The sequence below is a fragment of the Bison bison genome, unplaced genomic scaffold (genome assembly GCF_000754665.1).
Source record: "Bison bison bison isolate TAMUID 2011002044 unplaced genomic scaffold, Bison_UMD1.0 scf7180017864371, whole genome shotgun sequence".
Classification (NCBI taxonomy): domain Eukaryota; kingdom Metazoa; phylum Chordata; class Mammalia; order Artiodactyla; family Bovidae; genus Bison; species Bison bison.
In genome coordinates this window covers 12,972,954-12,985,088 of record NW_011494943.1, presented here as the reverse complement: position 1 = coordinate 12,985,088, position 12,135 = coordinate 12,972,954, and the positions used below count along the sequence as shown (strand labels likewise).

At 57.4% G+C, this 12,135-nt stretch overlaps 1 protein-coding gene across 1 annotated transcript; it reads right to left on the bottom strand.

Annotated features, from left to right (window-relative positions):
• Window positions 1-8,126: 8,126 nt before the first annotated feature.
• UTS2R (urotensin 2 receptor) lies at window positions 8,127-9,842 on the bottom strand. Its single transcript, XM_010856381.1, has one exon. It carries the CDS (start codon window positions 9,759-9,761, stop codon window positions 8,607-8,609), a length of 1,155 nt encoding a protein of 384 aa, XP_010854683.1. The 5' UTR covers window positions 9,762-9,842; the 3' UTR covers window positions 8,127-8,606.
• Window positions 9,843-12,135: the final 2,293 nt, after the last annotated feature.

Genomic DNA, 12,135 nt, shown 5'->3' with positions numbered 1-12,135 from the left:
GCAAGATTTTATCCCCTAGCATGTGTACAATCTGAGACACATTGACAGATTACAAAGCAATACTTTGGAAGGAATGATGCTAAAGCTGAAACTCCAGTACTTTGGCCACCTCATGTGAAGAGTTGACTTATTGGAAAAGACTCTGATGCTGAGGGCAGGAGGAGAAGCGGACGACAGAGGATGAGATGGCTGGATGGCATCACTGACTCGATGGACGTGAGTCTGAGTGAACTCCGGGAGTTGGTGATGGATAGGGAGGCCTGGTGTGCTGCAATTCATGGGGTCACAAAGAGTCGGACATGACTGAGCGACTGAACTGAACTGAACTGAAAGCAGATGAGATGGAACAGCAGATTGAGGCCAAGCAGGGCAGAATACCAGTGAACCAGACATCAGTCAAACTTCAGACTGGAGACTCCTGGTGGCCCCGGGGAAGAGGGAGACATCCTCAGTCCACATCCAACCCATCTCGGGGTCTCCTTGGACGCACTGACATGTAAATACCAGTTTCTTATCTTGATCTTGAGTTTCAGGAGAAGTGTAGTGCCCCCATTCCTCCCCGGAGGAGACCCTCCAGGCTTCTGCCATCCCAGCGCCTCCCACCCCTCAGTTACCCCTCTGTAACTATTCACCCCTGGGGGCCTGAACTCCCACCTCCTGGCCAGCACACCGTGCCCTGCAGAGTAGTGGGAAGGGTCTGGACCAGGGTGGATGGCTGTGCTCTATCTCCTGCAGATCTGTGGGCCCATCTTGATGTTCCTTCCATCTCAGCACCTTTGAGGCCAAGCAGATCCCAGTGGACCTGGGGGTGCAGGCCCCCCTTCCTGAGGCCATCAGGGACACCACTCCCACCTGCAGCTTGGGGGTCATGGCTACTAGCCTCTATCCCAGTGGACCCAGAAGGCGGGGGCTTAGAATCTTGCTGTGGCCACACACCTGGCCAGGTGCCCAGCTTGAGCCCCTTGCCCCTGCCAACTGTCCCTGGGTTTCCTAGACATGGGGGGAACTCACTCATCTCCTCTCATTCCCCTTGATAAAGAACAGACAGCTGGGGAACACTCAGGAAGGACCTCATTCCTGAAAAATTCTGGTAAACAGGGAGGAGGAGGAGGAGGGAGGGGAGAGGAAGGGGTGGTGGGTGGACGCTGTCCAGGGTCTCTGCACACCCAGGGTGGGTCCTGGACCAAGACCTCCTTCCCAGGAGAAAGCAGGCCGTGTGCTTATACCTGCTGCCTGCTCCCAGAGTCGCCAGCCCCCAACGCCCTCCCTGCCCACCCCACATAGCCAAACCTGCCCCTCCCGCTGCCCTGTAGGGACTCTGAGGCACTAGCAAGGTTTGTGGGGTGGAGGGGATGTGGCAGGGAGTAGGGGCCAAGCAGTGGGTGTTGTAAGGTGAGTGCAGAGAAAAAGAGAGTGAGCGGGATAGTCAGGCAAGAAAAGGAAATTTATTAGAGGGAAGAGAGAGGGTGACTGGCTCTTAAGGAGAACCAGTGTTCTCTCTTTCTGACAGAGTCCTTCTTATACCCCACCAGTGAAAAATTCTCTGAAGGGATGGTCACATAGCCAGATGTCTGGAATCTGGTGGTCTTGCAGCTCTGAGAAATAGGTGCCAGTGAGATAACAGGATGCCGTTTGGACAATTTGGTCAGTCTCACGGATCACTGTGATTTATTCTTTGTGAGGTTGACATAATGAGCCGTCTTATCAATGAGACCCCATGCGGGCCCTATCGCATGTTCTCTTGTGCCTGTGTCTCTATGAGGACAGTGCAGGGTGGGGGTGGGGTCGCTGTTTCCTGGGGACCCCCGCCCTCCATGCCCACCAGCTCCTCGGAACCCTCGCTGAGGCCTTGCATCCATGGTGTGTGGGTCTTGCCTCCTGGGGCCAGGCTTCAGGCACAGACCCCTCATAGGGGGATTTGGACCCCTCAGCTGGGTTCAGGACCTGCCCAGGAGACCCCAGCTGGCACCCCAACTTCACTGTCAGCTCAGGCGGCCCTCCCATATCTGTCACAGGTGAGGATGCAGGCTCACGTTACTCCTTTAGCACCTCCCCCATCCCTGTAGTCATTCATGCACCAGGACTACCTCCTGGCCGCGTCTCCCGGGCTTCAGCTGCCCACTAGCCAGCCTGGTGTATTGTGGGGTACACACAGTCCATCCTAGCTCTGCCGATGCTTGGGGAGGACGCAGGATGAGGGGAGGAGTGGGGAACATTGGGAGACCAAGGGCAGAAATGGAGGTTCCCCATCCCCCATCAGGCCCCAGGCCTGGCCTCAACTCGTCACAGCCCTGGAGAAGAATCTTGGCATGGGGCAGCCAACTCTGATGCCCAGGCAGCCTCGGCATTTCACACTGACACACAGTTTTGGGTTGAGATCAGGCTCTGGGCTTTCAATCACATTGCGGGGTGCCTCAGGCCATGAAGGGCAAAGGGGAATAGACCCACTGAGCTGAGAATGGGTGCTCCTGGCTCCTTGTGGGTCCCGCGTGGCCTGGTTCCTCAGCTGTGAAGTGGGAATAAAGAGAATTTTGTAAAAACAAAAGATGACCCAATGGTGAGCTCGCTGAGGGGCCCTCCTGGGGGGCCAAGGAATTTGCACATGGAGGAAGGGCAGAGGGGTGGACTGGAGTTCCTGGGCCGCAGAACACCCAGCTGCCTCCTGGCTCTGATCCCGCTCAGCACTCAGGCCCACCAGGCCTCCATCTCCACAGCTCCAGGAGGGGAAAGGTGGCAGGACAGAGCCATCCCGCCTGGGGGCCCGCCCTGGGCAGCTCAGGGGATGGGGCTCTCCTAGCTTGGCCCCAGGAGAACCCCCCACCCCACCCCCTGCATGGGCCTGGGCCCTCGGCCAGCCTGGGAAAGGCAGGAGTCTGGTGCTCTTGGCTGCTGGCTGTTGGCAGCCTCTCGGTCTTCCTGCTCAGAGCGTCATCTGTCTGGAATGCCAATGGAAAAACCTGCTCCTGCAGGTGGCCCTGGGGCTCTCAGATTCCCAGTTTGGTGGTCTGTGGGTGTATAGGGCCCAGGCTAGACTCTGGCCATCCCTACCTCCTGCCTGGGGTGGGGGCTCTCCCCTTCTGCTAGCTGAGGTCCCTCCTCTGTCTTGCCTGGTGGGTATGTAAGTGGAGGTGCCTGTGAGCCGAGGGCTTTCTCCAGGATGGAAAGGAGCCCCAGCATCCTGCCCCCCAAGCCTGGCCCTTCAGGTGGGCGTGTTCAGGCATGGAATCAGGTCAGAGTTCAGGTCTCTACAAATTGGCTGGGCCACCCTACCAGGCAGGGCCACTGTCGCTGGTACTGCCCACCCCCGAACTCCATTTGATAAGGATGGTCTACAAAAGCAGAGAGAGCTCCCTGGGCAGGTAAACAGCAGTGTCTACTGGTTGTAGGTGCAACCTGATTCCCAAAGAATGAGTTCCTGAAAAAATTAGGAATAGCGGAAACTTTGGACTGTGTGTGTTTCTTTGTTGATGAGAAATTTACACCAAGTGCGCAGTCTTGGGCCTGCAGCCGGCGACTCGGGCACTCTGTGTGCTGGTGCGAGAGCTGGGCTTTCTCTGCCTCCCACCCCTGGGGACCCACGGGAGATTGGAGGGCGGGACTCAGGGCACAAGTTTGTGGACTGGGACAGGCCACTCTCCTGGGTCTGAAAAAGCCCGCGGGTCAGCAACCAAATCCTGGCCAAGGCTGAGCCTCTTGGAAACTGTCCGGCCTGTGGGGCAGGAATGTGCCTGCACCTGGTAAATCCATCACCCGAGCCTCCACCACTAGGCTCCTGGATGCCCCTGCCTCCTGCGAGCTTGGCTGTGAACTCGGCTGTGCACTCATCCGGCCCTGGTTCCTTCCCCCCTCCACCATCTCCAGGAAGACAGAGGACAGAATATGGAAGGGCAGCAGGTCCCTAGCAGAGGGACACAGTTTGTCCATTCATACATTCATTCATTCCCCAGTGGGTGCCAGCCACCACTGTCCTAGTCACAGGCCCCACAGCCTGCCTGATCACTGTCCCCGCTCCTTGTTTTCGCTATAGGAACTGCGGGGAGTGGGGTGGGAAAACTCAGGGAAGAGGGTGCAGGGGGTGAGGATGGGATGGGGAGACATGCCCATAGGCCTGGCCCTGATGCAGTTGGGCACCCAGTCCCCATGGCTCTGTGCCCAAGGTCTTCTAGAGGAGCTTCACGCACCAACCCCAGCAAAGACCTCCCCATCCAGCCCGTACCCTATTAACCCAGATTCATGGGAGCCCCGCTGGAACAAAATCCATATTCACAAAACATTCCATTGGAGCACAGTTAGTGTCTCACAGAGGGATCCCAGCAATCTTCTCTGAAAAGAAATTCATTCCCCCGATGCAGGGTGGGGGCTGGGGATGGTCCTGGGCAGTGGTCAGGGACCCAAGTCAGTGTAATGGTGCTTTGTAAGCTGTCAGGAGCACTGTTGGCTGAGCCTGGCCTTGGTGTTTTGCCTCCTCATCTGCAAGTCTGGAGGTTGGGTGTCTGGCATTTAAATGCCGAGACCTCATCCATCACCCTGAGTGACCTTCAGCCTGAATGCTCATCCATCAGACAGTCGACAGCCTGCTCATCCCCACCGCTAACCACCACTGCCCTGGAGGCCCGGGCTGGACTCAGACAGCAGGTCCTTTTAGCTCCTGACATACTGTGCTGTGGGAGAGGAGCACTCGCTGCACCTCCCATCCTCCCTACTCACTTCCACCCCCTCCCACTCCTCTCTCCCCCATCCCCTCCTCCTCCTCTCTTCCTCCATCCATCCCCTTCGCTCCTCCCTCCCTCCCACCTCCCTTTTCCACACCCACTACTGGCCCCTCTGCCCAGCAGGGTGGTGGCCCCAGGTGAGACCTCCACCTGGTTTCAGGAGCTCTGGGTCTGACGCTTGTAGAGTGGAGAGGGACACTGTCCCCGTTTTCTGGAGTGGTGGCCCGTGTCCTGCTCCCTCTGTCCCTGGTTGCATGGAAAGCAGCTCCGTGCACAGCCTGGTGGTCCCCTGTTCAGGAAGAGCAGAGGCTGTCATGCAGGACGTCCAGTGAAGACTGTTGGGTCACTGGGGACCCTGACAACGGGGGAAGGATGCCTGAGCGGAGGCCCAGGCCCAGTGGCCCCTGTGGGGGCCTGAGATTCTGGGGCAGGCAGGGAAGGGACAGGAGGCAGGCAGGGAGCAGCCCACCCCAGGGAGGGTCCTGCAGGACAAGGCCCCTCACCACAGGCCCCAACAGTGGTTGGGGTGTGTGGGGGTTAACGTCAGAGTGCCCCAGCGCCCAGGGGTGAACATCCCTTTGGGGCTTCGCTGGCTCTGTTCCCTATGACCTGCTCCCATGGCATCCACACTGCTTCCCATGGTGTCCACACCACCAGATCTCCAGCAAAGCCCTGTGGTCTTAAGCCCCAGATAACACAAGGCAATTTGCAGAGCAAACCCTGGGTTCGAAGCCCTCCTCCCTGCCTTTGAACTATTGGAAAATACTCAGCACTTGGAGAAGCCCCAGCCTCCCAGCAGGATGTGAGGCCTGTGGATGTGCCTGGTCAGTGTCTTTCTGGGGACAGGGGACAGGAGACCTGGTCAGGGCCTTCCCCAGGTTGTGGGGATAGGGTGGTGACCTATCCAGTGCCTTTCTGGGGACATGGGAAACTGGTCATAAGGGTTCAGATGACCCGTAGAACCAGGACAATCCACAGTGAAGGTGGCCATGACGATGTCTCCTTCTGAGGGGCCCTGCCGGCTGCCCCTCCCTCGGTACACATTACCAGGTGGGAACGCCCCAGGTTCCTGGGACAGAGCTGGAGGTAAGGAAGCCTGGACTCACTCCTGTTGGAAGCCAAGGTGATGCGGATGGGAAGGGGGTGCCCCTGCCCCCACCAGCCTGCCACCACCCATTGAGCAAGGCCTAGGGCCCCAGCCCTGCAGACGCGTGACTCTGAGAGACGGTCGCCATCACAGAGCCACCTGTTTCGAATCCGAGTTTACCCAGAACAGCTGCTCTTTTGTCATAAAACGGTGCCTGCCCAGAGCGAGGGCAGGGTGGGCAGGATGGAGAAGCCAGGAGACCAGGAGCCCTCATGCAGGGCGGCTGGAGGGGTGGCAGCCGCATGGCCACACGGGTGGTCACGGTGGCCCTGTTCATTTAGGGAAAAGGTGGAAGCACCTCAAATGCCCACAACCAACACGTGTTCATCCACGGGGGCACATTCAGCTCTGCCCACACTACAGAAGGGCGTCTGTTCCCGGAACATGGTGGGTGGGGCTCCTCCAGGCGCTTAAAGTTCTTCCAGCAAAAACGGAGGTTTCTGGGAAAGAAGGAATTCTGCCCCAAGGCTGCAGCGTCTTCTCCCTGAGTTTCCAGCCCGTCAGCCTGCTGCCCCACCCGCCAATGGATCCCAGACATGCCAGTCCCTTAATCACTATGCCAATTCCTTCAAAGAACCTTTTAATATTTATACGTCTGTGCTATTGGTTGATTTCTTTGGAGCTCCCTGCCTGACAGGACAGAGGAGACTGGCGGGCTCTACAGTTCAATGGGGTCACAGTCAGACGCGACTGAGCACGCACACCCGGCCTAACAGATGCCCCGAGACTGAACTGTGATGTTGGTTACATGACTGTCCTTTCACTGAATCATTACTTGTACTTTCAGTGGGTGAGTTTTATGGTGTGAAACTACCCCGATAAAGCTGTAGCATTTGAACAGGAGCCCTGACCTGCTATTCTAGAGCCCTATTCTAGCCACACACAAGCTCACCCCGGTTGGCCCCTCACCCCAGGGCTCTCTGCTCTCCGGCTTGCCAAGGGCCAGGCACCATGCCTGATGGGCTGATGACTGTGGGTCTTGAGCCAGACTAGGCCTCCATAAATCACCAGTCCCTGACTGTTGGGTCCTGGGGGCCTGTGGTGAGGGGAGAGGGAGGGACTGTGGGCAGTGGGTCCAGGGAGGTTGGCCAAGCTGTAGTAGGCCAGTAGGAGTCTCCACGTGGCTGTGTGTGTGAGTACACAGGCATGAGAGCCTGCTGGACATTTTTAAGCACTCTGAAACACTCATGGTGTTATCATGAGGCTCCCCAGAGGCTGGCAGGAGTGTGGGAGCACTTCTAAGTGGGAGGTGGGAAGACAGCCCCTGCAGCTGTCCCAGGCCTGGCAGTAGAAGCTCAGCCAGCCCATGTGCGAGCACTAACCAGGGTACTCAGGTCTTAAATTTGGGGCCAAAGAGGTAAGTTCTTCAGTATCATGCCAAGAAATAGTGCAAAGAGCACCTTCACATGTGCAGATGAGTGGGGATTGCAGGGACACTCGGGGTAGGGGAGGGTCTCTGTTTTCCAAGTTTGGGGCCTTCTGGGTGCATTCTGGAATTAGGATTCAGGAAACAGAGACATGGGGCCTTGATCAAGGTACAAACTTTGGGCTGTTTTCTTCCCAAAACATTGGGGGTCCCAGGTGGGGCCAGTAGCCTCCCACTCCATACTTAGCGGCCAGATCTCCACCTGCCAACACATTAGGATCCAGTCAAGGCCTTGAATCTGATGTGTGTGCAGCCATGGCTGGGGCCCAGGTTGGGATGTGAATTAGGGGTACAGTGTGGAGTGAACTGGTCACCGGAGAGTGGGATAGGGGTTGGGGTAGGTCCAAAACCTTTCCCTGTGGGTGGGCTCTCTGTGGGCAGGGCCTGATGGTCTTGGTGTCCATAGGAGGTCCAACTGGGATGCTGTACACAGGAGGCATGAGATAATCCCCTACTGCGTTGTATATGATCCACCCCCACCATCCCCTCAAGGTCTGGGGAGGGAGAGGCAGGTGAGCTGCAAACGGGAGAGTAATTCTGGCTCATGGTTTTAGTTTGGGCTCCAAGTTCCTGCCCTGGAGTGATGTCCCAGCCGCCTGTCCTCCCTGAGCAGGTTGAGGCTGGTGGCTCCCCGCCTCACTCACCCCAGGGTCTCAGGCCCCACACCCAGGGCCTGGCTCAGGCCGGATGGCACCCACCCACCATGTCAGGAAGGCCTAATGGCCAGACATGTCCCCTGCCCGGTCAGGCAGACGGGCTCGTCCAAGTGCAGGAGGGCGCCCTGGGGGTCCTGCCTCCTTTGACCCCCACTCACACTGCTGTTGCAGACAAGACTCAGGGAGCTCAGCGTTTATTGTTCCAGGTGCTGAAGCTGTGCGGGATGGAACCACATGGCAGTTGGGAGAAATGGGTGCCACCGGGGCCACGCTCATGCCAGGAGGAGGGTCCCACACAGGCAGCTTGTGTGGCAACATGGTGTCACCTGCCACGGTGTACCCTGTCGTGCGTCAGGTACGCAGTCACGTCTGCAGGGGGCTGGTGAAGACTCCACTCACCACGGTCTTCAGGAGCTGGCCCTGAGCCCGAGCCTCCTGCAGACCCTCACAGATGGACTGGGTTGGGGGCACTTCTGGGCGTTATGAGGAAAGTAGCTGCACTGATGGAGCTGAAGTGAGTGAGGGGTGAGGGAGAGCCAGGAGCTTTCTGGAAGAGGACTGGGGAAGGGAGGCAGACCGTGGGGAGGGTGGTCCAGGAGAGACCTGGGCTCCAGGGGCCACTCCCCACAGCCTACCCCCAGGGCCCACAGGGAGGCTGGGGACGCTCAGACGCAGAGACTCCCGGGGACCGCCTGGGACAGTGCGATGGTCTCAGTGGCTTGCTGGCTGCTGGAGGTCACGGAGCGACCCGAGCTGAGCTGGCAGCGGGTGTGGCCCTGTGGGAAGCTGCGGACGCCCACAGGCCCACTGGTGCCCCTGCTGTGGAGCGAGCGTTGGCGGTAGTCACGGTAGTTCTTGGTGAGCAGCGTGTAGAGGAAGGGGTTCACACAGCTGTTGCCATAGGTGAGGCAGGTGGTCAGGTAATTGACGATGCGGGCGGAGCGGGGAGCGAGCGGTGGGGCCCCACGGTACTGGGCAAGGAGCTGCCACAGCCAGAAGGGCAGGAAGCAGGCCCAGAAGAGCAGCACGATGCCCAGGATGAGGTAGAGCACCCTGGGGTTGGGCAGCCGCCGCGTCTGCGTGAAGGAGGCCCGCTGCGACAGCCAGTAGGCCCGGGCCAGGCGGACGTAGAGCAGCCCGATGACCACACCGGGCCCCACAATGCTGGTCCCGAAGAGCAGCGTCAGGTAGGCGCGGTGGGTGCGCTGGCCCCAGGCCGGCAGGCAGGGGCTCTTGTGGCCCCTGCGGACCAGCCGGATGGCCAGCATCATGGGCAGTGCCAGCAGCAGTGCCAGCAGCCACGTGCCCAGCGCCAGGACCTTACGATAGCCCTTGGAACGCTGCACTGTGTCCAGCGGCCTCACCACGGCGGCATAGCGCTCCCTGCTCATGAGGGTCAGGGTGAAGATGCTGGCGTGCATGGTCAGGAAGTCCAGGCTGAAGAGGACGCGGCAGCCCACGTCGCCGAAGTGCCACCTCTTGGTGACGTAGGTAGCTACAATGAAGGGGATGCTGAGCAGGTAGAGGAGGTCTGCCAGCGCCAGGTTGATGACGTAGACGTACATGGAGGCAGAGGTGTGCAGGAAGCGGCACATGACCGTCAGCGTGTACACGTTGCCTGCCATGCCTACCACACCCATGGCCGAGAGCACCACCCCGATGGTGCCCGTGGCCACCAGGTCTTCCAGGGAGTTGGGCTCCGTCGGGCTAGCCAACGAGCTGTTGAGGGACGCATTGGGGGCACCAGGCAGCTCAGGCATGGCGCTGCCCATTGTAGCCGGCACCAGGAACCTGCTCGATGGCTCTGGGCTCAGTGCCATCTCTGCCACCTCACACTGGGCTTGGGGCTGGGGCCTGCTGCTCCTTTAGGTAGAGAGGGGGCATCTGTGGGCAACAAGCTTGTCCTGCAGGAGAGGATGCTCATTAAAGATGCAGGTCAGGCACCCTTTCCCACTCCCAAGAGGCCATAAGAGGCCAGGGTTCCCACCAGGCTGGGAGGCCTGCAGAGGGACAGTGCTCACCAACTGTGATACCCCCTGGGGGACTCTCCATGCAGAACTCTAACACTCTGCTTCAGTTCCCCAGCTATCCAGGGGGACCAGAGTACCACCCAGACCAGTTGCCCGCCATGCATGCCCCAGTAGCATTCTCACCCTGGGCCACAGTGCAAGTTCAAAGGCCTCTCAGCTGGATGGCCTTTCCTGAAAATCAGAGCACAGCAGGCATGAACCAGGATGGTTCACTCCTGGATGAACCAGGAGTTCTCACTAGGCCTTCTCACTTCCTCATCCCTGAAGGGCAGGGAAGCCAGGCTGACCCCTATGTCTTCCTCCCCATATAGTTCTCCTGTATGTTTTAAGAAAATACATTTTGTTCAGATTGCAAAAGTAATATCTGCCAACTTTAAAGTTCAAATAGGAAAATATGTTAAAGAGGGGAAAGCCCTCATAATCTTCCTTTATTCACATGGGGGAAATAAACCTGATTCCTATATCCTACCACACAAGAAAACAATTCAAGGTGGACTGTGTACCTTATGTAATAGATTAAATCAATTAATTAATCAAGCTCTGGAAGAAATACAGGAGAATATCTGCATGACTGTGGGTAAATGAAGATTTCTCAAAAAAAAAAAAAAAAAAGCAAAAAATGCTTGCAGTAAAAGACCCACCAATTGGATTTCATGAAAATTAAGAACTTCACTGAGAGAGTAAAAGATGTAAACCATGGACTGGGAAAAGATTATCAGAAGACACGTATCAGACAACGAACTAGTAATCAAAATATGTGAAAGAACTACAGATCAATAAAGAGCAATGACTCAACTGAAAGGAAAAAAAAGACAAAATTTGAACAGGAAATTCGTAAAACTGCTGGGAGGACATGAAGGAAATGAACTCCTGAACTGCTAGTGGAGGACAAGAACAGTGCAGCCGCCTGTGGCGAACAATCTGGCACCCTTAGTAAAGTTGGACACACGTCTGTCCTCTCATTCAGCAATTCTACTCTTAGGTTTATGCCAAGAAAAATTAGTGCAAATGGCCACAAAAAGCAAGAGTGAGAACGTTCATAGCAGTCAGAAGCTGGAAACCACCCAAACGTTGGTGAATAGTAGTATGGATAAAGAAACTGACACCCCCCCCAATAAAAATGCTCCAAGGTGATGAATAAAATGAAATTATTGAACAGTCAGCAACTTGATGAAACTCAAATATGCTCTGTTGAGTGGGGGGGATGAAACAGAAACCATACACAAAAAGTACACACTGTGTAATTCCCTTTACCTGAATGAAGCTGGGGAAAAGAAAAAATCTCTATGAGTGGTTGAAGAGGGTGTCAACTGGTAGGGGGCACCGGAGAGCACTCCGGGACGGACGTGTGCTATGTCCTCATGTGGCGCTGGTTACACAGGTGTTCTGGTGGCTCAGATGGTAAAGAATCCGCCTGCAATGCAGGAGACCTGGGTTTGATCCCTGGGTTGGGAAGATCCCCTGAAGGAGGGCATGGCAACGCACTCCAGCATTCTCCCCATGGACAGAGGAGTCTGGCGGGCTATGCATTCCATGGGGTCCCAAAGAGTCAGACACGACTTAGCGACTACGGACATGTAAAAACTCCTGGAGTTGCACACTCATGACCCGTGCTTACTGGGTGAAAATTACCCTCATGAGAAAAAAGAGACCTAAAACCTGAATACTTGAATGAGAGGAGAGGCCCCTTTATGGCCCAATCTCCCCACATGTAGGGATAATGTGGCCGGATAAAACTGGTTCCCGGTTTTTTCCCTCTACAGGTACAGCGTTCGCACTAACATAGATAAACTCGGGGCGTCCAACTGAGCCCTCGGTGCAGAAGGGCAAGCTGGGTGTAGAGACGCTGTCCTAGGCCCCCTGCCCGTGGGACTTGGCTCAGCCTTGGGTCTGGCGAGGGGAGCTGGGGTCTTTCCTACCGGCCCGCGGCGCCCTCCGCGGCCGCAGCCCCCAGTGGGTTCTGGTTCCAGAGCCCTCCCGCAGGGGCTACCGCGAACCTGGCGGAGGACCTCCCGGGAGGGACGCGAAACAGCCGCCGAGCCCACCGCGCACACCTCACCCTCTCCACCCTCCGAAGCGCCACGCATCTCCCGGGGGTCCGCTGGGAGGGCTTCGTGGCCGAGCGATCCTGCAGGGGATTGTGCGGGCCAGCGGGGAGGGCGCC